Source organism: Cyprinodon variegatus, unplaced genomic scaffold (genome assembly GCF_000732505.1).
Source record: "Cyprinodon variegatus isolate N-32 unplaced genomic scaffold, C_variegatus-1.0 Scaffold410, whole genome shotgun sequence".
Taxonomy (NCBI): domain Eukaryota; kingdom Metazoa; phylum Chordata; class Actinopteri; order Cyprinodontiformes; family Cyprinodontidae; genus Cyprinodon; species Cyprinodon variegatus.
Window position 1 is genome coordinate 702143 of NW_015150863.1, and position 25661 is coordinate 727803.

The 25661-nt window shown below is 35.6% G+C and overlaps 1 protein-coding gene across 2 annotated transcripts in view; it reads right to left on the reverse strand.

The window, feature by feature from the left end:
- Positions 1-17098: 17098 nt before the first annotated feature.
- Positions 17099-25661, reverse strand: part of dusp10 (dual specificity phosphatase 10) — a 13411-nt gene continuing 4848 nt past the window's right edge. For both annotated transcript variants that reach the window (XM_015387983.1, XM_015387984.1), the window contains 2 exons: positions 20473-20841; positions 17099-18381 (listed from right to left, as the gene is read on the reverse strand). In XM_015387983.1, coding sequence (XP_015243469.1) covers positions 18116-18381; positions 20473-20841 — 635 coding nt within the window. In that variant the 3' untranslated portion in view covers positions 17099-18115. The remainder of the gene's footprint in view (positions 18382-20472; positions 20842-25661) is intronic.

Consider the following 25661-nt stretch of genomic DNA (forward strand, 5'->3'; position numbering starts at 1 on the left):
TATTTCTGCGTTGTTGGTTTAACGTCTATTGTAATACCACTCAAGTAAAAATAAATGGTTTTGATGCAGTAAAACTATTCATAACAGCAAATTTTTGTCTTAAAAAGTTACTGAAGTAATTTAATATGAGTAAAAGTAAATAATTACAATTCCCTTCTCACACAGATTCATCTACTCCAAACATTAAATAGCTTATTCATATATGAAACAAAGTTGTGTAAAATGTTTCTGTTTAAAATAACTTTATTAAATAAATCACTGCAATCATTTACTGTGGAATTAAAAGTTATTCTTGTCATTTTAAAGTCAAAATTGAAGCATAGTTAGTCCTAGTCTAAAATCATGTAAGTTACTGTGATTTAAAAAAAAAAAAAACAAAATACTGGAGTGGACTTTGTGAATGACCTGCTGTGGAAATAGTAGATCACATATATTGTCCCAGATGATTATTACATAGGTCCTGACAATAATCTTACTAGGAGTATAAAACAAACAAACATAAACTACAAAAAATATTCATGAGGTAAAAAAAAAAGAAGTCTATCAGCACAAAACCTGAATATTTAAGTGATTGCTGTTGTTTTTTTCACATAAAAATCTAATAATTTAAACATAAAACTTCCAATCAAACAAATATGGCTCACATGTTATAACAACTGGTGCATTTACATAACACCATAACACATATGGTGCAAAGTGATGAGAATCAACAGGACAGAAAGAAGCTGAATTATGTTGGTGTGAAATTTCTTGTTTGCACTGATTTATCTCTGAAGCAGCACCAATGGTCGTCACGTGGGGGGAACATCTGTTCTCTTAGATGAGACAGACGGAAGGACTGCAGCATGTGGACGCTGTTGAAAGAAGGATGAATATTACAGGATATGTGATGCGTTTTCATCAAATGAAGTCAATGTTATGATAGTTTGTTTCAGTTGTTCATCGTCTACATTTTGCTTTAATGATTTAGCTGTTAGACTTCTTCCACACAACTCCCTGGAAAGGAGTTTTATTTGACTGATGGCTTTTTTGTTGTTGTTGTTTTGTTGTTTTTTTAGGTCAAATGTATTCAAAAAGAAAATAGGTTATGGCCAAGGGCCCTGGCCTAGCCTGACATGTAAAATGTCAGGCTAATTCTAAAAGTAGAAAATCTGGGTTGTAACAACTTGAAGCTGTTTCCCAGCTTCTAAAAATCTACAACCACATTTCTTTTATTTTCACTGCCTATTTTTCGTCTCCTTCTCACTTATATTTCATATGATTATTGCATTAGTAATAAACATTCTAAAAGACTTTTGATCAGAATCAGAAATTGTTAGGTTTCTGTTTCTGTTATGTTTTTCTTTTGCTCCTTGATTTCTAGTGTTTAGTTTTCTTTTCACCATGTTTCTTTATCCTAGTTATTTGATTATTATTTTGTTGTTGTTTTCTTATTAGTTCCTGTCTTCCAGGTTTTCCATTTGTTGTCCTCTGCTGCCCTCTTGTGTCCTCTTTATCTTGTTCTGTTTTCTGTTCAGCCCTCACCTGTTTTCAATTCCCTCATTAGCCCTCTCCCTGTCTCTGTCCCCTTTAAAAGCCCTCCCTCTTCAGTTCCTGTTTGCTGGATCCTCGTCTAACCTCTCGTCTAACCTCTGGTCAATCGTCTATCTGCCTTCCTCGTCTCTTCCTGGTTCGTAGGTTTTGGTTTTCCCCTGATATCTCCTAGGTTCTGGTTCGTGAGTTATTTTTTTGTTGGATTTTTTTATTCCTGCCTCAGTGCCTGTGAACCACCTGCCTCAGTGCCTGTGAACCACCTGCCTCAGTGCCTGTGAACCACCTGCCTCAGTGCCTGTGAACCTTATTAAACCACTTAAATTCACCTCTGCCAACTCTCTGCATTCGGGTCCTCCAAAACAAAACAACACTTTCTGACAGAAATGCTTTAATAATCCCAGAGGGAAATTACTTTTGTTACACGCTCCAGTTACAGTTTTATAATATACACACATCCAACTATACAATATGATAAAGATAAAAAAATAAGAATAAAAAGAGATACAATATATACACATATAGCTCTTCTGTATATATATCTGTACGTATGTCTATGCATATGTACTGTAAAAACTAAATCCAAATAAAGTGAAAATCCAAGTAAAGTGATAAATCCAAGTAAAGTGATACGTGGCGTGCAAAAATGGTCAGTGTAGAAAGTAAGAAAGATCAAATGCCCTTGTTTTATTTTTTTACAGTCATTTTTATTGGGTTGCCAGCACCAACTGATTTTCCATAGTTTGATAATGTGAGGTATTTTCACTGATCAATTTGCTAAAACTAAAGTTTGTCTATACCTGATACTTATGGCTTATAATGGGGCTGCACAGTGCAGCATTGGGTAGTACTGCAAGAAGGTTTTGGGTTCGATTCCTGCAATCTTTCTGCATGGAGTTTCCATGTTCTCCTTGGATATTAAATTCATAACCATATGGGACTACGTTTATGAAATAACCTTATATACTATCCATACCGTTAGCTTTACACACTCCATTGTTTCTGATATTTGCAATTCCCAAAACTGGGAGTAGATTTGAGACACAGCACCATGACAGGACATAATGTAAAGTGTGAAAATTAGTAGAGATGGATGTTATAAAAAACTTGATAAAGGCAAAAAGTTTACCGTAGAAGTACTCAAGAGGGTTGAGAAATCAGAGAGTTTAGAACAACATGAATCAGGAAAAAACAAACCTGCAAAAATCAAATATAAAAAAAGGAAGCATATATCACAGTCTCATAGACATTACCAGTAAAGCGTTTGGGCACATTTTGGTCTTTCAAAGGCTTTTTCTATCTTACATTATTTTCCACATTTTAATACATTGTAAAGACTTAGAAAATATGAAGTACAATATATACTATTGGCTTTTTTCAATGACCTTTTTGAAAAATTCACTTGAAATTATTTTAACAGTCATCTGTAATGAAAATGAAGAGAAATTATTGAATAACAAGGTTTGTTCAGGGTGAGTCTGCTTTTTTTTCCAGACTTAGAAACTCTGGTTTGGTCTTTAATAAATAAACTCAGACATCTTTTGCACTCATGATTATATTACATGAAAATCATGCTGTGTACTTGCTTTTTATCATGACTGTCACAGCCAAGCAAAAAATTCTAATTCAAAAAGAAATCTTAACAGAACTTTTTTTATTATTATTGGTATTATGTTTGTGTATCTGCGTAAATACCTCAAACTTAACCCTGAGTGTGACCACGTGTCTAAACCTGACTCACATTCAGAGTAAAAGAAGAGAAAAGCTCTTGTATCTATTCAAGGACTTTGGTTTAATGGGCTCCAGTTACCATGGAAAAAATGTACCTCTGTCCCACCAACCAAAATGAATCCCTGTAGCAACCTAATCCTTTAACATGCATCCCTCAGCACCGAGCGGCATGTCAACATGTCGTCTCCTTAAAACCTGAATTTGTCTCCATTTAAACAGTGTGTAAACCCGTAGCGCCGAGAAATTTTATGGGTGCTAAAGCTGGAAAGGTGCACAGAAGCAAAGGTAACAAGAGAGATACGGTATTTATTTCCATCATCCTGATGGTTTTAAAGCTTTGTGATATTTTAGACTGTGTGACTGAATTGCATGGCCAGCTTAATAAACTCTGCAGCTGTTGTTTGCAAAAGGCACCAAGGAAACAGAGGTAATTGATGGAGCTATTGAGTTACACTTGCTGCATATGAAACCTCCATGGCTGAGAAAAGTCAAGGCTACAAATTCAAGCTCAAAGCTTTACCGTAAGCTCACTATGTGTAAACAGAAGCTGTCATGTTACTACGGGTCAGTTTGACCTATTGATTGGCAGTTTCTTTTCCTGTATGTGCCAAAAGAGAGTGCAATGAAATCAAAGTGTCATGTTTAAACTCTATGTATAGAATTGAATTGTGAGCCTTGATCATCCATCAAAATTGGTCCCCTCTTAGTCAGTGTGTGGCTTTGACTTCTTGGGTGAGCACTTGGAAGATAAAATGGGGTCTAAATTATTGTTTTGGCTTGCTGAGCCCCCCCACAGTGCAACATAATAGGTGGGCTGAATGTGTCATGATGACTGTGGTGGGGGGTTTCCCAGGTTGAAAAAAGCAGATGGAAAGATGAGAAGGAAGAAGGAAGGGGGGGTGATTTCTATCTCTTCCACGTGGTAAGAAGAGAAGAGGGCGACTGAGCAGAACCACAAAGCTCTCGTTATCCCCACGCTACACAGACAGAAGACCTCCTCTGGGTTCATCCCACAGGGGCAACAGTATGAAAGTGGTACATTTTCATCTTCTTAAAATTGAAAAAGTCAAAACATACATTTTCTATAAAAGACTTTAAACAGAGAAATTTAAAAAGCTGTTTAATTTAGAAACATTAGGTCAAATTAAGAATAAGTTTCTTAAATAATTCAAAATCTTTTGTAGCTTCATGTGTGGCTTTGGATTTTACTCTTTTTTTTCTTTTTTTTAGCTGTTTTTTTTTTTTCAGTACACAAAAATACTGAATTTTAAAACTACCAGTACCTAATTACTTGCATAACCCTGCTAAAGGAAGAAGGCACAGATTTAACAGACTTAGACTAAAAAGCTATGAGCTTTGGTGCATACAGCTCAGTAAAAAAGGACAACAATAGGTTGAATTAATACAATAGGAAGAGATCTAAAATAAACAGGAAACTTGGGAGTCATGTTCGGTCCTGGTTATAAAGTAACATTTGATGCTTCAGGTATGCCAACTTCTTATGCTTAGGACTTCCTGCTTTTTGTGTCCCAATGCAAAAAGGGAAACAGCATAATCATTATTATTTTATTTCCCCTCTCTCTTTCTTACCATTATTTATTTATTTTTGCTCTCTTTTGTTCATGAGAGAAATGTCAGTTCCCTTTTGAAAAAAACAGGCTTTTTATCTTTGCTAAGGTAGCATGGAACGGGAGTGTGCAGTGCAACAGACAGTGACCCAGATGAATATACGTAGCAATATATATGGTTCAATGTTGGTTTTACTCAATATAGCAGGTAAAGTCAGGCATTTTTTTATGTGTTCATTTTAACCATTTTGCATCATTGAGCATCTGCTTTTAGTAAGAATACACTAAAAATAAAATTTTGTTTTCAAGATATAATTGCATTTCTTGCAGGAAACAGTTACCAAAACCAAACTGGTTTTCTTGAAAAAAGCACGTAGCACCTAAACCTAAAAATTGCTGCTCCCACCCTTTTTGTATCTGGGAACTGGCACTACGTTTTACAGCTCTCTGGTAGAATTTTGGCGCACTTCTGTAGCAGCAACAACCTGTTTAGTATCATGTGTAATCAGTCTAATCAGAATTAAGTCTGGACATTAATTAAGCTGCCCTAAAGCTTTAATTATGTGAGTTTATGTCTGATATTTCCTGTCATTGTGGTTCAGATCATCCACCTACTTAAGTTCGCTTAGGTTTATAGTCACAAAAGGATGGCAAGACACTCATTTTCAGGATTACCCACCAGAGAACACACTTCTCGGTTCAGTCCATTTTCATTTCAGTCAATTATTCTGTCTTATTTTACTATATTTTATTTAGCTCTATTGTACTTAAAATCTTATTTTTCTCTCTTCTATAAATAGTTGCACTGCAAGAAAATCATCTCCCACAAGGGATTAATAAAGTAATTCTGATTTCCATGAAGTCCTGGATAACTTGACATTGTTTGATCCCACTATTTGGAAACAAAGAGAAGCGGTGGACAAGTAAGTCAAAAAGAGCAAGACAATATTATTCAGGAAAGAAAATAAGGCAACATTGAACAACTAAGTAAAGATTAATGCATAGAGCGCTACACGAAAAATTTAGTGATTAGTGTTTTAGCTTGGGGGCCGCACCTTCTCCAAAGCCACTGATCTTGCAAGATCCCCTTTAATTTAGCTCTTGGCCTAGCTTCTCTCTCCCGCATGCAAGCAAACTTTCCCCCTCATCCACCCCATCTCCTCCCTAATTCTTCCAGTCCCACTGATCCTCTGGCTTATTCCACCACCAGTGCCTGGGCCCAGAGAGAAGACTACTCTAATCCTTTTCTAGGTTACTCATCCAAGCCTATGTTGATTTACAGCATTGAAGTTTTCAGCCGGGGTCCGAGCGCCAAATAATTTATTTCGTTTATGTCTCCTTGAACCCCAGTCGGCCTCGGCAGATGGCCACTCACCCTCAGCCTGGTCCTCCTGGAGGTTTTTTTCCTGTTAAAAGGGAGTTTTCCTCTCTACTGTCGCTACTAGCATGCTTTGTTTGAGGGATTGCGGAGAGTCAATGAGTCCTCACAATCAACTGGTTTTCCTTAGATAGAAATACTTTAAAGAATATGATTGTATTTACTGTAAAACATAAATAAATGAATAAATTCTTTGTGTGAGTTTCTCCAGGTTGAAATGTAAATAGTTCTTCACATTATTTTTGTTGTATATTGCATTTTTTTCAAAATCTTAAACAGTAACCTTTCCTAATTCAGTCAACTCTCTTTTCTGTGCAGAAACACACAGCAATGTCACTGTTGTATCGACAACAAAAGAGACATGGAGCAGAAAAGGTTTGGTGCGTTCTCTAGCCATCCAAAACCGGCTGCTCTGATTAGGCTGTAAAAGCATAGTTTATAAAAAAAAAAACCACACGTTACCTTATCTCTGTGGTATTTTACATGCACTACAACAGGAACTCAGGATATTATGTAAGACATTTTAAAAAAGAATCATCACTGATAAAAAGCTTCACTGTGGGGTTTAATGTTTTGGATTTGGGTCTTTGGTTTAAGTTATTTTGCATTTTTTCTATCATCCCTATGCAACCAGGAAACACGTAATCAGGTTTTTGGGGTGTTTTTAATTGAAAAATTATGTATTTACAGATAAAACTAAAACTCTCGTTCCCCTTAAAGTAGCTGCAATATCACATCATTATGAAGTTAGACTTCCAAGAGAAGAACCCATAGAAAAAAACAATCTTTGTTTATTTTTTTTTTAACTCACTGAAATGTCTAATTAAACATTTAAATTGTCCAGGGCCAGCTCCAAATCATCCCTTTTATTTACTTTTTTTGATGATCCACTTTAAGGACCCGGCAAGGTAGCAAACACATCATTTTCTCAAAAATTATTGGATGATTCAATGCATGACATCATGTTTTTGTAAGACAACACATGCTCAAGGTCTACCTTCCTATCCACTTTACCGGTGCTTCAAGAGTTCCACATTCATGGTCAGGTGATGTCACGCATAAAACCTTCACGGCTTCTCGGCCTTCTTGGCCAATGATGACGCATTGCTCTTGACCTTGCAAATAAAGCATATCAGGAATTTTAATAACATGATGTGCTGGTAGCTACAGAGGATCCAAGCATTTTTGAGCAAGCTTTCATAATTTCTTGACTTATAATAGTTGTTATAGTATAAAAGTTTTAGCAATGCACCCATATATAGTCTGTTAATCAGTGGTCACATCTACCAAGCTGTCAATTCAGCCTTCAGACCCATGGTTATTTGTTCAGTTGTCTTTGCTTAGCCTCTTCTGATGAAGGATGGCCTGATGAATTTGCACTGAACTTGTTTGGCTGCATTCACACCAGCGCATACTGCAGCATGCACTACAACAGGAACTCAGGATATAATGTAAGAAATTTTAAAAAGGATTCGTCACTGATAAAAAGCTTTATTGTTGGAGTTTAATGTTTTGGATTTGGGTCTCTGGTCTATGTTATTTTGCATTTTTTCTATCATCACTATGCAACCAGGAAACAAGTAATCAGGTTTTTGGGGTTTTTTTAATTGAAAAATTATGTATTCACAGCAAAAACTAAAACTCCCGTTCCCCTAAAAGTAGCTGCAACATCACATCATTATGAAGTTAGGCTTCCAAGAGAAGAACCCATAGAAAAAAAACATTCCTTGTTTATTTATTTTTTAACTGCATTCACACCAGCGCATACTGCAGCATATTTCCAAGCACAAAAAACAAAAATTTAACCAGTTTTACAGTGGTAGGAGTAAATATATAATCTGCAGCTTATTTACCTTGCTTACTTACAATCAAAAGTAAAGTCTATGAGTATTTGGTTCAAAAAAACGATTGCATAACAATCAATGTTGGTGTGCATACCTTTGAGTTAAAAGAAGAATTGATCCCTTAAAATTGCAACCAGGAGTCTACCTTAAGGATTAGATATGAGCACATATTGCACACATACTCCTTGCATTAATAAATTCTTTATATAATTCAAGCAAGTTACTTAAATTTCAAAATATTCAGCACCATGGACAGTACAAATATATGTCAAAGGGAGGCTTGATCTGAAGTTCTGTGCAAGGTCTTTGCTCATGGAATGATGATGATCATCAGAACATTGAGGGCTCGACCCTCAACTATACAGCTAAGGTACTTCATAATATAACAGTTAAGATAGTACACAGAAACACATTGTGGTTCTTTACATCTTAATGGAGCTAAATTATGCATTCCTGTAATTCAGCAAGCACATGCACAGATCCATCACAGGTTTTCTAGAGAACATGAAAATGCTCCAGAGACTGCCAACATCAGAAAATACCAAAATCAAGCTTTTTTTTCATTTACTCAAGACACTGTCATTGTAGGAATAAAAAATCCCAGGGAACAGGGTTTCCATTGAGAAACTTCACTCTTTGAAACTGATTCTCTGTTGCTGAACAGAGGTGGGTTGAGTTGTCAACTCATTTAAGACTATTTTTACTCTATCAAGATAAAAGCCATCTAAGAAATTATTCAAGTAAGAGTAAAAATGTATTTATTAAAACAGCTATTGAGTAAACCTTATGCAACCAATCCTTACAATAAATACAGTGTTTGTCCAGCTGCATTATCTCCTCTTTACTATATATTCAGTAAATCCCTTAATTGCTCAGCAAATACAAAACAATATAAACAAAATAAAGCTTATGTTCAAATAATAGGCCTTACTATACAAAAAAACGGTGTGTCTGTGTTTGGTGCAGTTTTGGATTAAAGATGTTTTTTTTTGTTCAGTTCGGTAGGTAGAGTAGCCAGGCATTTTGAATATGGAGGAGTGTGGTTTGTTTTATTAAGTTATTTGACAGGAACAATGTACATTAAGGGGAAAACATGCTGTAAATGCACCATAAGAGCCAGTTGGATATTTTTCATCTGTTTTTCCTGAACAAAATGTGTCACAATAAAAAATAAATAATGATAAAATGACATCAGAAGGCCTAAATAAACCAATCTTGTCCATAAAACAGAGGGGTATAATTTAAATAAAAGAGGGAAAATAATGTACAGTGAAGTACTATTACTTCTTAAAGTGTTTCTTCTGCAACTAAATACCTAGTTATTACATACATCAGTTAGTAAAGTATTGATGGTATCTTACCCTGGTCATTGCATTTCAGTGTCCTCTTAATTATTTCTTCAGGAAATAACTGAAACACCTAAAACATTTAAGAAAGTGGGCCTTGAGTAACAGGGTATGGAACCTCTGGAACAGAAGGCAGCTCCCTGTACTGGTGGGCAATGGAAGGAATAATTTAATGTAAAATCAACTATAGGAACAATAAAAATGGGCCATGGACAGGGCCATTTTGTGCTTCTTTACCTCCCTATGTGAGACAGGCAGACAGACATGTCTAAACTAATCAGGTATGATGTGCTCTTCTTATATCTGGAAATGGTTAAAGCTAAAATATTTCCTTAGAAATTAAACAAATTATCATCTTCATCTGCGCTTGTGTTGTGCATTCTACAGTTGGGGTAAAAAAAATAATACTGGACATACGGCCCTGATCCACGCTTTGGAGAAACATACTTACAGTGTTTCTCCAAAGAGGAGTGGTTCAAAAGAAAAAAATATTGTTTTGCTTGCTGCAAATTCTTCCAACAAGTTCTAGGTCATAGAGCAGAACCTAGAATTTACTTTGGATCTCATACGTTTTATGTTACTCTATTTTTTTCTAACATTTGTAAGGATATGTTCTCTGATAAATTCAGATAAATTGGTCGTACTTTCATTTGTAACTAAGCAAACCTTTATTAATCGCATGGTAACATATACTCCCCCAATTCTGTTAGTTGAGAAAAAAGAATAGTTGCAAAGACCCATAAAACAGTATAATTAAGAACCACAAAAGAGAGTCTTTTAAATGTATGGATGAATCCTTTCTCTTCAAAACATGGCTGAAATGAGACAGAAATATTTTGCATGAACAATTTTATAAAATGTAATAAAGACAAAACTGACAGCAATGCCTTAAAATTGCAACATACACACTTTTATGCCTGTCCATAAGCAATCTGAACAAATTTTGGCATAATGTGACCTAAAAGTGTATACTTTGAAGATTGTCTGTTTAGTTTGAAAGTTGCTCATGATTTGATAGTTATTCCTAGCAGGTTTTATCCCAAACGTGTATTATGTTGATTTTGCCCATAAAAGAGGGAAGGTTACCTTAAAACATCAGATAAACTCCAAACATGAGGGCAGCACCTCTATGCAGAAACATGTGGCTTTGTGTCGCCACAATGAGTGCTGACCTGTTTAATGCACAGTCGTCAGCATATTATATACGTATGTAACAACACATGACAGGCAAACGGGAGAGTCCAACGTGTGCCTAAAACAATTACACATCGCTCTGCAAAATCTTGTACATTCAGAAGCTGCGGATGAAAGGCTTTTTATCTCTGCAGAGCCTGTTAGGTTTGATTTAGGTAATCTTCCTTCATGTCTCTTACAGCTGCTCACTCATTTATTGGTTGCTTAATTGGAAAATTCTGTTTGCAAAGGTATTTCATGTGTCTTCTGTCAGTCAAGGGAAACATCCATCACGCTTTCCTCTCTAGTCTATTCACATCCCGCCCTATACTTTACCAATACCCTTTTTGATGCTGCAGTCTTTCTTTATGCCTTTTGTCCAGGTGTGACGCTTCCTGCTTAAACAGTAAAAGCAGAGCAGTTTATCTGAAATGACCCACTTCAAGCACACAAGCATATACTATAGCGTCTTTATTAAATACAACAATTTAATTGCTTCCTGACTCAGTGAATTATTCATTTACATGGATACAAATGATTTGTCCTTAAAAATAGAGGTAAAGTTCTCTACAGCTGTCAGAAAGTGCAGGTGAGTAAAATGACCTGCAAATGGGTTTTAAAATGTGCATAATTTGGACAGAAGAATAATTCAACAAATTTTAAAAATATTAAATGCGGTGTTCTCAAACTTAATATGAGCTAAGCTGCTAGAAGAAGAGGAGCCTCATCTGATGCTAGTGACTTTTAATAAAGTCTTGGTAAGACTTTGCGTGTCCTCCGGTGACAAAGAGAGTTGCTTTGATGGTAACCAGCACAGTGGCCCTCAGGCATAGAGGTCCTCTCTGCTTTATTTCATCGCCTCCCCTGACTGGGAAGTATGTACACACTTTGATATGTGTGTGCAGAAAAGGTAGGGCCTCCTCTCAGGGCGTTTTTTTGCCTAATACGTCCATGCAGAGCTGGCTAGAGAGCAGTGTGCAGAGGCACAAAGATCAGGGCTATTCTGGTCCTGCCAGCCTTCACAGTGCTGATAGGAAAGGATTAATGAGGCGGGGCACTCATTGCTTGTAATTACAAACAAGGCTAAAACTATTTTTGAGCTTGTTCCTAAGGAGAGATCCTGACCTCTAGGCTATCCCCCACAAACATCTTCAGTACCCCACTAGATATGAAGCAGGCGACCCCTGCAAAAGTGGAGGAAATATGGTCCCATAACCAGAATAGCTCGAGACACATGGCTGAATGGAGGCTAGTGTTGATAATTAACAACTTTGGCTGGCTACTCTACATGCTCAAATGTCAAAATGCTCACAGAGGCTGGATATTCAAATAAAAACAAGGAGGATTGTATTGTTATGAATTCAATTGGTTAAAAAAGTATCTGAATATGTTTTGCCTTCTGATGCAGTTGGTTTTTATAAGGTTTTAGCTTCTTTCTACTCAACCTGTACTTAAAAAGGTATAATCTAGGTAGTTAGCAGGACTCATAGAGGAAAATTACCTGCATAAGATGGGCAAAGGGCTTCCTTTGATAAAACTTTTTTTTTTTTAAAGTTGTCCCCTATACCGTATGAGTCATTGAACCACAGAATCCGGACACGCAGGAATAAAGCCATCATCATCATTATCTCAAACAAAGGTAAAGACATGAATGTTTTAATAATTAGAGACTAATATTCATTTTTAAATGTAGACTACAAAGTTTTCCCCTTCATCGTAGTGATGGGAATGAAAAACCCGTTGCAGAATTGAACTGATGAAGACTGGATTTACTGAAGATATACAAACCCAAGACAATATTAGAAGGTCTCTGCATATAACAGAGCATAAAGGACAGGAAACACTGCATTTTTTACAATTGTAGATGTAGAGAGGGCCTTCAATTATGTAAATGGTACATTTTTGTATACAGGATTTTTAATGAAAAATTGAGGTTAATTCGATTTTTTTTCATTGTATTAGATCAATATATAAAAAGCCAGCTACACGGGTTAAATTAATGGTCATCTGTCAAGAAGACTTTGCAGAAATGAATAATAATGTATGTTTATTGCCTCTTTCAATGTCTTTTTGTATTGTTTATAGAACAAGTAGCCAAGATAGCTGGACAGGGAGAAGAAATTTAAAGGAGTGAAGCTAGATGAGAAAGAACATAAGACAGGGCTGTTGCCTGATGGTCTACTGATTTACATAAAACATCCAATTGAAAATACTTTTAAAAATAATGAAAGTACTTAAGAAAACACAGAAACCTCTCTGGATAAAAAATGTGTAAATTTCTGCAAAAATTAGATTTTTGAAAAATTAGAAAGTTAGAAACATGCATGCTGCATCCTCCATCTTGCGTCATATTGACTCAGTGTACCATGCATCATTACGATTCATTACAAACTCAAAGTCCCTTACTCATCACTGCATTCTTTATGATCTAGTTGGTTGGACATCACTAACAATTCGTAGAAAACAGCACTGGTATATCTTTATCTATAAAGCAATACTTGGTAAACTCCCACTATACCTCTGTAACCTCCTCTTTGTGAGTTCCGGTAGTTATCAGTTGCGCTCCTCTCAGTGGTTACTTTTTAATTTACCCCGAGCTTCAACTGAGTTGGGAAAAACTGCATTCTCCTACTCTGCACCTTTGGGATGGAATAACCTCCAGAAAGAGCTCAAATTAGAAACTCTTGTGTCCATTAATGAATTTAAAGCAACCATGAAGAATGTAGTGATGGAGATATGTCCTTGTTTTTCTTGAGATGCTCAATGTGTTTTAACATACTGCTCTGATTTAATTTTTTTATGTTTTTAATTTATTTATTTATTTATTTTTTAATTCTTTATTCTTTATTTTGCAAAATGTAATACGTTGCAAATATGTATGAACTTCCTGTGGTTTGGCTGCTACCTTGGCCAGGTCTCTCTTGAAAAAGAGATTCTGAATCTCAATGGGACGTCCTGGTTAAATAAAGGTTAAATAAAAATAAAAATAAAAAAAAATACAGTAGCATGTTGACAAGATGGAACCAGGAAGCCTCAGGCAAAAAACAAACAAACAACAGAACATATAATTTATAAGTGAGAAATATAATCCTTCTTGAATTAACAAAAAGTTTTTCACAATGTCAATGATACAACACAGCTTGAATAGCTGTGAAGATTCTGGTAGATTCTATATTGGTGGTCTCATTTTGGTCATACGAGGGACATGAAAGAATTTTTAAATATTGATTAAAATTTACATGTACGAAAAAGGGGTCTGGAAAAGAATAGTACAGTTTGTTGTTATTTTCAAATTGAACTTTATCATTACTATATTTAATTAGTGAAACCTTTAAACATTAGTTATGGGGAATTAAAACAGCTTATGATGTTTAAATAGAGTGGCTATCAAAGAATCAAAATATATCAACAGCTAGTGGTTTGTATATGTTTTCTCTTATCTTTGATTATTGTTTATTTTTATTTTTTTTGTTTTATTTACTGAGCTGAAAAGTATCCTTTTTTAAAACATTTTCTCTTTTACCAAGAAGGGTGACTAAGAAAGAAGCAGGAACTGTCTACAAAATTAGCTTTCAGAACACCAAACCAAATATGAAGCCCTCCTCTTTATTTCAAAGCTCACAAGTAAGGATTACAAAATTACAGTGCTTTAGTTGCAACAGTTCAAAGAGGAGAGATGACAGACCAGTTGAAGAATTTGGAGCAAGTCATGCAAAAAGGTGAGGGAGAAGGCCTCCAGTAGAGTAGCACCCTTTGTGGGGGGAAAAAAAATCAATTTCTCAGTAAGTCAGTGCAAAAATAGTAATGAATATATGCATACAAAGAAAATATATATGTATGTAACTATATACTTGGAATACTTGACTCTAGACTACAGACACAGAGAAATATACAGTTGCTCTTAAGAGCAAAGCCCAAATCCATCAGAGCGTCCAAGCCCAAACAGAGACTCTTAAACAAGTCCAAGTTGTAAAGAGGCCGCATCGAATATGACAGCTTGATATTTTCCTAATTCAGAAGCTTATTTTAAAAATAAATGTGAGCAGATGCCTTTTGGAGCCGTCAGTCAGGATGTGACCTCCGCAGAAAGAACAGTGTAGACAGAGACAGAGAGCACCATAAGGCCCCTTAGAGAACAGGAGCACACAGCAGGCTTTATCTCCTGCTAGGGAGTAAAGTCTGATTGTTCAGTCAGAGATCAATAAAAAGAAAAGAAAAAGCAAAGCAGTTTGCTATGGAAAGTTGCAGAAACAAGCAGGTTGAATGAAAACATCCATTTTACCTATTGGCTCAGACCTTTTTTACACCATCTATATTCTTTTTAAAAAATGTTGATATCTTAATAAAGATGCATAAGCTGAACATCTTTTGAATGTTTATTAACTAATATTGTAGCCATCCTACTCAAATTTACCATGGAGCACCAGTAGATAAAAATGACCACAACAAAGCACAGCTGCACCTACTTTTTCCTTTTCAAATAGAAAATCCAAAACATCCCCATTGAAAAACAACTTCATTACAGGTGGAAACAACTTGCGACAATTTCACTTTGCATAGAAAACCTTTTCCATTGATGGATTGTCTTTCAAATCCAGGTTGTTGTGGATTTCTTTAAACAATCCCTAGCAAAAACATGCTTGTATTCTCCTTTTTTTCCTACTCACAAACAACAGATGATATTTCTAAATGATTGGATTCATATTTAAAGATGGAATAGACAACAGCAAGGATGTATTGCAAAACAGATGATGGGTTTGGCATCTTGACAAAGATATTGTTAGCCCTGTGCTTCATTTTATGCCGTGCAATGGATAGCTAAACAGAAACATGGAGCACAAACAACATGAAGAGAATCAGGCGTTGCATGAAGAGGTTGATCTAGTTCAGCTCTGGACACTCTAAACCACTATTTTGTTATCTATTTTTAACTCAGTGGAAATTCTAGTCATTGATATGTTCTGAAACAATTTTTGACAGTTTATTCTAATCAGATCTCTGTTTTTATGGGTCTTGACAGAGGAATTTCAGATAATTGATCGCAAGTTTGTACCAATAAACGTAAATTATTAGAAAAAAAGCTTTTTATAGTTTGTGCTATAATTTACACAAGTGCTCACTGTGGCATAAAACAGCTGCTTAATTCAAAATATGTAAAAGCCTTAAAATAAAGAAGTAGAGCAGAAAAGATACTTTGGTTTGACTATATAATGGCATATATTCTCCTATTAGTTATATTGATTTTATTGCAAAATGATAAGCAAAAATGTCTCTTACAATTTTCAACAAAACAGCTCTTATACTGTGCACTTAGACATGTTCTGCTTGGCTGCATGTTGGGAAGAAAATTGCAAAGTACTGCATCTAAGCAGATGATGGTGTGGAGGAAAGTTTTCAAATATATGTCTGACTATATGCTGTTACAGAGTGGATAAGTAGTGAATTAATGTGTTTCCCTTTTTCTAAAGTAACTAAGATAATGCATTCATTTATCTTAAGAAATAACTCTTTGAATTTACAAGTACCCTCTGTATAATTTTGCAGAATGAATGATTAAAGAGACTGACTAATGGCTGAAAGATGGTCCTCCTTTTTAAAGTTTTCAAACAGGGAGCTCTGGAGATTTTTTATATTCCCTTTAACCTCCATTTTCCTCCTCCTCACTGTGTAAAGCGGAAAAATAAACCTCTTCAGATTTTGTCGTCACAACTCCAGCTGCTCTAACTGTTTTAATGGCTGCTCTGATTAGTAGGAATTGTGTTCTTTTCATTTTATGATGCAAACACACAATATGCCTTCCTTGAATGTCATATTCTGTCAATGGTAATTTCTCTTTCCCCTTTTGACAAGCTAAGAAGAATAGGTGTGCGTGTCATATTTATTCACCTAGGAAACATAAGATTCTGGACTTTAAAAAGAAAGCCTCTGATTAAATAAAAAAAAATAAATGAAAATTTTACGTCAAAGAAGTTTAATTTACATGTATTTTAATCTGCTAGGGAAACCAGCAGCAGTTGTTCATGATAAAACCAATAATGGTTGACTGTTTGCTACTGCTTTATAAGAATTGGTTACATTTAATTGTATTAAAGCTATTGGAAAACATACTTTTTTTCCCATTATTATTTTTTGCCAAGTAAACATATTGCAAACTGCCAACTAAGTTGCAAAGAAATGTTTCACATTGTTTAATCTAAAACATCAGCAGATTTTAAAACTAAATGTGTGAAATGAAACTGCTGTGTTTCCTTATGTGATACTTTAGCAAAATGCAACACAAAAAAAAAAAACTTCAGTTATATTCCTTAAGTGACGTTTGTTTCAGTTATTAGTGCTTTTTGTTTTTGCATGAAATTGTTTTCATTTCATTTTTTGCCAAACAGGTGAATTAAGGCATTCATAGAGGCACTGACGCAGCACGCAGCAGCAGACAGCCCAAAACATATCCACCTAAAGGTTATGCCGCTCTGCTGTACCCATGCTGTCTCAATACACTAACCCAAATAACGCAGTTGTGATTTTTTTTTAGCACAAACCTCAGCATTGCTACCATAGAACTTGGCTGAGTAATAGCTTGGAACGTGGGGCATTGCAAATAAGGTTGGATGCAAATGGACATGGACAGTACACTTGAGGTACAGAGCAACACAGCTGGCTAACGGATGAAGTGGAGGGAAAAAAAACAACAGAGACCGAAGCAGGCAGTGAAAATCCTCTCTTGTGTTACATTAAACATCACCAGTAGCCCTGTTTTACAATATTCACCAATTATTTCAGCGTTCTTTCTACTCCTCCACCAGCAGCCATGCATAAAAAGAGCTCTTACGGCTGTCTGGTAGTATGCATATTGCTAAAAATATACGCAGATGCACCATTGGCAAAACCAACACACTGAAGAAAACACACAAGTTATGAAGTTATGCTTCAGCAAACAGAATCCCATAAGCTGCACTTAAAGTAAAACCTTTTTTTTTTTTTTTTTTCTGGCTCTCGTACAGATCAGCGCCAAATCTTACAGCTTAACTGTATGCACCATAAACACAGAGCTGAACAGTACTTACACATAAATCAAAATGGTTCTTCAGCAAAGAGCTGGAAATGTATTTTTCTTGATCATTACCAATATATACACATATTAGATCAAGGTTGCATTCAGCAGTAATTATTGCACAGTAAGCCGTTAATGGCTTGTCATGGTCATCTCCTTAAAACCCCTGTATAAAAATAGAACAAGATTAACACTCCAAACAGGTCCTTATCTTTGATAATTATTTATATATAGACAGGCACTGCAGTGGCCAACCCTGCCTGAGTCTGCAAGCTGTGTGCCTCAGTCCCTCTTTGTGTCAAAGCACAATCGATTTTCTTTGTCCCTTCTTCTCCTCCTGACTTTACCATCTCTGATCAACATCAGTAAGAGCTCAAAATGCTCTAAGATGAAGTCAAGGAGATTTCTTAGAAAAATATACCTGCTCTTTCTTTCAACCTAACCGGTTTATTCAGCAGCGTGAGTCTTAGCAGAGAGCACTGGGTAAAACGGCTCGTTCAGACGACTGTTTCCACGCCAATGAGCTTCGGCGTGAGGATCCGTGGCGTTATTCCGTTGTTGAGGTCCTCCTCAAACTCCAGCAGCTGTCCCATGAAGTTCAGGTTTGGCGAGATGATGGGCCTCTTGCTTTTGACAAACTTGTAGGCGTCAGTCATGGCCATCCAGCTGTGCTTCATCAGGTAGGCGATCACAATGGTGGCAGATCGGGACACGCCAGCCTGGCAGTGGATCAGGAGGCCCATACCTGCTTGGTGTGCTTCCTCTGTGGAAAGGAAGATGGAGGAGATCAAAACCCAGAGCAACATTTGGTTTAGTCTCTAAGAGGTACAGTCCTGCATGATAACTTATTACGACTTCCTTTATAGCCAAGCATGCGATTAGAGTCTTTTATCAAATGTCAACTCTTTTCTCCATTAATAAAAAATATAAATGTAGAGAACTGTTTAACAGTAATGTTCTCGAACCACATTATAAAGTTCTGCATTAAATGAGATCAATGAAAATACAAAACAACTTCCTCATTTTTTAACTTTAAAATTATTAATCCCATGCTTGATACCCAATAACCAAGAAAAAACAGGAATTATACCTTCCGCATTTGAGGAACAAGAACATTTGCCCTTTTCTGTGATGTCTCAACAGTGGTAATGTCATCCCTTCACTAAATAAAACTTGTGGACCAGCTTGCAACTCTGTTAACTTAATAATTGTTTGCCTTAAACTTTCTATTGATAAACCAAAATTTGAATCACTGGACTCAATTATTGTTGTAAACAGGCAGACTCCTCCATGATAGTTTGATTCTCTAATTTTCAGATTCTTGATTTTGAGAGTTGATCCTCATAAAAAAAAAAGAAAGTCTTTATTTCTTTATAGGCTAACTGATAAAGTTGAGTTGTCATTTTTTTTTTTATAACAGGAAGTCAGAGGAATAAAAGTACTTCTGCTGACACTACTTGGTTATTTGTTTTAGGTTGTAAAAGGAGAAGTACCAGATTATCAGTGACATTTTAAACTTCCCAGCAGTTCACCACCTTTCAGAAGAAGTGGAGGAATTTCTCCCAACCACAAATAAAAATCTAAATAAGAACAATTCCTAACTGGCCCCATTTTCTTAACAATTTAGTTTCTAAATAATTTGTTATATAGAATCAATTTATTGTTATGATCAGCTTTGCATGTTTCAACACAGCTAAGCATTGCCAGAGGGACCAGAGTGCGTCCTGCTACCCCTACCTAAACTATTGCTGCACACTGATGGTCAGCTGGCTGAAAGAATGCTACCACCATTTTTGCCTCATTTACAAGAGGAAAAAAATATGTAAACTCTTCAGAGCAACTTTAACTAAAAAAAAAACTGTGGAAATTTAAGTTCTACCCATCACTTTTATTTCTGTATTAAACAAGTGAATTTAAATGATATAATTACATGTAAAACATTATATATTCAAATTGAGGTGGGTATTTTTACTAAATGTTGTTACTGTATAAAAGCAGCAACATTTAAAGACACCATCAGCACCATGTTTTTCTTGAAGCAACATGGAGTTTTAAGCAGATAATCTTTTGCGTCAACACTGTCTTATTGATCACCTGCAAACACATGGAGAACAGTGCAGCTGGGATGCAATAACTAACCTCTCTGTGGCTCTGATGTAAATCATGTATCCAGAGTGGTTTATTATTTAGCATTCTGGTTATGTAAAGATGTTAAATAACAAAACATCAAAATCAGTTTGGGTTTTTTTTTTTTTTTTTTTTGATGGATTCAGAAACTTTTTACAGAAATGACTTTGTTTTACTATTTTAAGTCAATTGAAACCAAGATAAAGTGCAAAGTAAGATGACAAACATGTCACATAGAGGACCAGTGGCTTCTGACCTTTTCTGATTGACACGTCCAACGACAGCATTGTTCAATCGTTGGAATGACCTTTTAGATATGTGAGAGCTATTATCTGTTCCACCGCCGCAGAGCTGTCACATGTTTTAATTTGAAACGTCGGCACGCATACTTAGAAAAGCGCACAAAAAAATCTGTCTACAGAAATGGGTCTGATGAGGATGTGTTTGTTTATTTTCAGAAAAAGTTAAAGTTAAAGCTCTCTGTTACAACAGCCACAGCAGTGTGTAGGAGTGCGTGGCTAACAGCACGATCTAGTAATGATTCATTACTTTTTCCATCAAACAACCTTCTTTCTAACTTTAACTTCTTTCCATTGTAACAAAAAAAAGAGAGAGATAAAAACATTTTATTATCTGTTTTGCACCCTCTTGGGTTTTATTTTGACTTAACATGTGAATGTAAACTCTATCTGGGGTGCAAGTGCTGACAGTTTTAAGAACTTCCTACCAATGAATTCAAACGCCTCCTCAAAGTACTGGCGCAGGTTCTGCTTGTTGCTGTCAGTGGCGGGCAGGCGCTTGTAGTTGAACAGGCCGGTGTCATAGTGGTAAAGAGGCAGGTGTGTGGTCACGTTGAGGATATAGCCGATGTTCATGCGTTGCAGCAGGTGGAGGTCCTGAGCGTCCTGCTCGTTCCCCAGATAGAGGAAGGGCAGGATTGGGGTCAGCTCCGCGTTCTCGATGTCCGGGGTGGAGGGCAGAGAGTGAGGTAGAGGCCCCGTCAGGCCGGCGGATGCGCCCACGTCCAAGCCCTCGCGGAGGTGCAGCGAGTGCTCGCACAGGTTTTCATGGCTCTGCCTGAAGCAGCTAAGGCCTCCTGCAAACACAGAAACCAATGTGATCAAAAATGTATGCAAACAATAACAAAATCGTGAAACCTGGGCTGCAACTAATGCTTATTTTGCTAATTGATTAATCTGTAGATTACTTTTTTGATTAATCGATTAATAATCGGATAGCAAAAGGTTGCTTAAAGAAGACTTTTTACTATATTAAACCAAGTGAAAATAAAACTTTTCCACTTAAGGAGTTCTGGATTGAACATATTAACAGATGAAACTTTTTTTTATCTTTAATGCAAAATGTTTACATATTTTTTTTTATTTTGGCATAGGTACTGCTCTAAGTGGGTTGCTCTGTCAGCTAATGGCATGTTTTACAGTCTCCATACTCCAGTTAACAATTAAATTTACTAAATTAGTTGACAAATATTTCAATAATGGAGTAATCACGATTAATCTGATTAATTGTTTCAGCCCTACGTTAAACATTTATATATTTCAGATTCAAACAAAGGAAGGAAGATTTTTCAGATAGAAACACCCTTAAAAATACATCCCCACTATTAAAGTTAATTGTTTAAAGTTTAACACCCTGCGTTTATATTCTAAACTCACAATTAGAAAACCCCCATATCAGTTTTAAGTTGTTTATACACCCCGCTATGCTGTGTGCATATAACACAAATAAAACGATAATCTTTGCTCCCCAAAACGTTAATATCGTGTCTGATCTTGCTCTTGTGAACCCAGTATTATCAGATTATTTTAGCAGCTAAATGTTTCACATCCACCTAATTACACCTTTTCCGCCTTTTATTTGTTTACATTTAAGCTCATAGTTTCAGCATAGAGAACAGAGCAAGCACAGCATGGGTTAAAGGTATATTCCCACAGGAAGAATCTATGCTATAAATACATAGTCTGACATAGACACAGCTCATGTTACAATTGAGTAGGACGCCTTAACTTTGCATGCAAACAGTATCTAATTGAAACCAGCTGGTTTAAACAAGCTCAAAGGCATAAATATATACTTATATTTGGTTCAAATTTGAATACTCATTTGGATTTTAATTTAAAAAGATCTTTACAGTCAGCTTGGTAAAACAGGCACTCTTGGGGTTAAGCACGCTTCTTGTTGGACATGTGAACTTCTCCAAATAACTGGTTTGCACCTGTTTGCAACAGCAATGCCACAGGCCAAAGTTTCCCCCTCGGCACAGCAGGGATGGAGTCCGAGTATCAGTTTGTGTGTTGTTCACAGTGCAAAGGCTGACATCATGCCATGTGAGGTCATCCCACAGCCTTTACAACTTCCCCTTGGGTGGGAAGCAGGTGGGAATCTCCACAGTTTTATTTTCATGAAACAAAGACTGTTAACCATTAACAAAGAGAAAAGCCTAAACACATGGCCTAAACTCAGGCAAGCTCATATATAACACGGGATAATTACACTTTTGGTAAAAAAGAAATGAAAAAAAAAAGGTAATTAAAGAAGCTGTGGCCAAACGAAAAAGGAATTATGGTATAGGATTTTTTTTCATTTTTCAGATACAAAGCATCCAGAAAGCCAAGAGTTATAGTTAAAGTAAACTTATGATACGACAGGTGAAAAAAAGGTTAAAAGAATTGAATAAAAATCTGTTTCCTTTTAAAAATGTCTCGCTACTAGTATGATGTTAACATGGATGTATTAGGCTTAACCCTTTACACTTAAATAAAAGCACTTAAACATGGCAGCCATTTTGCAATTTGTTTTTTTTTTCCTTGCATTTAGTTCTTTTTAGTTATCAAGAGTTCAAATATTTAACTTAGAGATTGCAATTGTCTGCATTTATGGAAATATTTCAAAAGTCATTTGCAGGCTTTTTGTTTAAGCTCCAATTTTGGTGATAGTTTTTTTAGGACAATGTGAGCATTAGGGCTGCAACTAACGATTATTTTGCAAATCGATTAAGCCGTCAATTATTTTTTTGATTAATTATGAGATATCGAAAGGTAATAAGACTTTTTTTTTTTTATTAAACCAGGTGAAATTAAAAATTTTCCACTTGAGGAGTTCTGGATAGAGCATATTGACAGATGAAAATTGTTGGTTTTATCTTAAAAAAAAACAAAAACATTTTTTTATATTTTTTTACAATCTTAGTATAATTACTGCTGTAAGTGGGTCACTCAGTCAGCTAAAGGCATGTTTTACAGTGTCTCTATACTCCATTTAACAAATTATTGATTACTAAATTAGTTGATGATTATCTTGAATAAATCGATTAATCAAGATTTATCCGGTTAATGGTTTCAGCTCTGATGTGCATCATTTAAGGATTAGCACTACTTTATATTGCCATTTTGGTTTGATTTTGTTTACCGTTTAAATTTTTTATACTGTATTTTTTTCCTTAAAAGTTTAAAAACAATCCACTGGACATGGTTTCCAAGGTTTGAAGACGTTTTGCTTCCCCTACAGGAAACTTTCTCAATTCAAATGTTCGACATTTGAATTGAAGCGAAATGACCATGACCTGGATGACAGAGAATCTTCATCAGCATATTATATTTTCTATTTTATTTTTTGCTATTATAATATCAGCCTCATTTTGTTACTAATGCGAAATGCTGCACTCAACAATCTATTTCAGTTTGGACTGAAAACTCCCTTCATCTGACCCTCAGAGTGTTATGTGTTAGTAAATTTAACCCAATTCCATATAGGGAGTCCTTTTATTGCAGGGAGAAAATCTATGCTAAAGCGCAAGGAAGTTCATTTTGATATCTTTACTTTGCCATTTTTTCTGGTCTCTGTAAAAATGTAATGACTGAATGTAAAATTGGAATCCAACTCATGCATTTTGTTGTTTTTTTTTTGTTTTTTTCAAATGTCCTGTAATCTCGAAAGTAAAACAGTAGTTTCTGGTACTTTCCTTAGAGCTTATGGTGTTCATCTCAATATAGGTTTCTTTTTCATTTAGTGATCTAAATTAGCATTAAACATAAATTTACTTTTAGTTATAATAGTGTACATTGATTTTCAAATATTCTCAGTGAGAAAGATAAACCGCTGGATACAGCATAGACCTTTGAGAAAAAAATAGCATAGCACAGGAAATCTAGAGAGATAACTTCCACGATTTCTGGTAATTCTGGTGATTTCTGGTAATTCTGGTGATTTCTGGTAATTATGATGATTTCTGGTAATTGTGGTAATTTCTGGTAATCATAAACATATTCAAAGAATAGAATAAAAAATAAGGGAATTAGTAAGTCACTGTTTACTGAGTTTCTCAATAGTGTTATTACAAAAAAAATACTAATCTCAAAATCTGTATTTGAAATGGGCAGTATGGGTCTATGGGCAGGAAGCTGCAGCAAACACAGAAACCAATGCGATCAAAAATGTATGCAAACAATAACAAAATCGTGAAACCAGGGCTGCAACTAACGCTTATTTTGCAAATAGATTAATCTGTAGATTACTTTTTTGATGAATCGATTAATAATCGGATAGCAAAAGGTTGCTTAAAGAAGACTTTTTACTATATTAAACCAAGTGAAAATAAAACTTTTCCACTTCAGGAATTCTGGATTGAACATATTAACATATTTTTTTTTTTTTTTTGGCATAATTACTGCTCTAATTGGGTTGCTCTGTCAGCTAATGGCGTGTTTTACAGTCTCCATACTCCAGTTAACAATTTAATTTATTTAATTTTTTTGCGGATTTTTTCATAATGGAGTAATCGCGATTAATCTGATTAACTGTTTCAGCCCTACGTTAAACATTTATATATTTCAGATTCAAACAAAGGAGGGAAGATTTTTCAGATAGAAACACCCCTAAAAATATATCCCACTAATAAAGTTAATTGTTTAAAGTTTAACACCCTGCGTTTATATTGTAAACTCACTATTACACTATTAGAGAACCCCCATATCAGTTTTAAGCTGTTTATACACCCCGCTATGCTGTGTGCATATAACACAAATAAAACGACAATCTTTGCTTCCCAAAACGTTAATATCGTGTCTGATCTTGCTCTTGTGAACCCAGTATTATCAGATTATCTTAGCAGCTAAATGTTTCACATCCACCTGTAATGGAGGACATTACAAGTACCAACAATAAAAGTTATTTAAATTTTGACCTGGTAAATGTTTCTGTCTTTTATTAGTTTCTTGCTGTTTGTGTTGTGCAAGAATTCTTAGAAAATACGACTAAATAAATACACTAGTAAGACTGAAGCTGCTATCTGATGTGAAGCTCCCAACTTTCTTCTTAAATAAAGGATTATTTCAATTTTTGAACAGCGGTGACCTTTTTAAAGGGGTCAAATCTGAACTTTTGTTCTTAGCACAGAGATTAACAGAATTTGAGATTAACTGGATCTGAAGCAGAGCACTTTTCAATGCTTTCAGCACTATGCCGACCTCAGATTGAGAAAAACAGATTTTGGATACATGTTAAGTTACATTTTCAAAGAAAGAGGATTGTCTTGGGGAGTCCGTGTGTTTTCTTGTATGTGTGGGAGGGCAACATGTGGTGCTTCTGCAGGGTGAAATTCAGTTAAGAGTGTCATTAATAGTGGCACTGATCATTTGGTTAAAAAAAAAAGGTAAAAGTCAGATTTTCCTTTGAAATAAAACATGAATTCATGTTAAAGTGGAAACATGCCAACGGCCGACCACCTCAGTGTTGATGTAAAAAATTCTGGCCTACATTTCTGTTGATGGTCTCCAGCCTTATTATAGCTCGACAGCTGAGGAGCAAACCTTGCTCTTTGGTGTCCAACTGTCCAACATTGTCAACCTCAAACTGATACCAAACCAAAGTTTGTTTGTCTCAGTTTCTTCTTAGCAG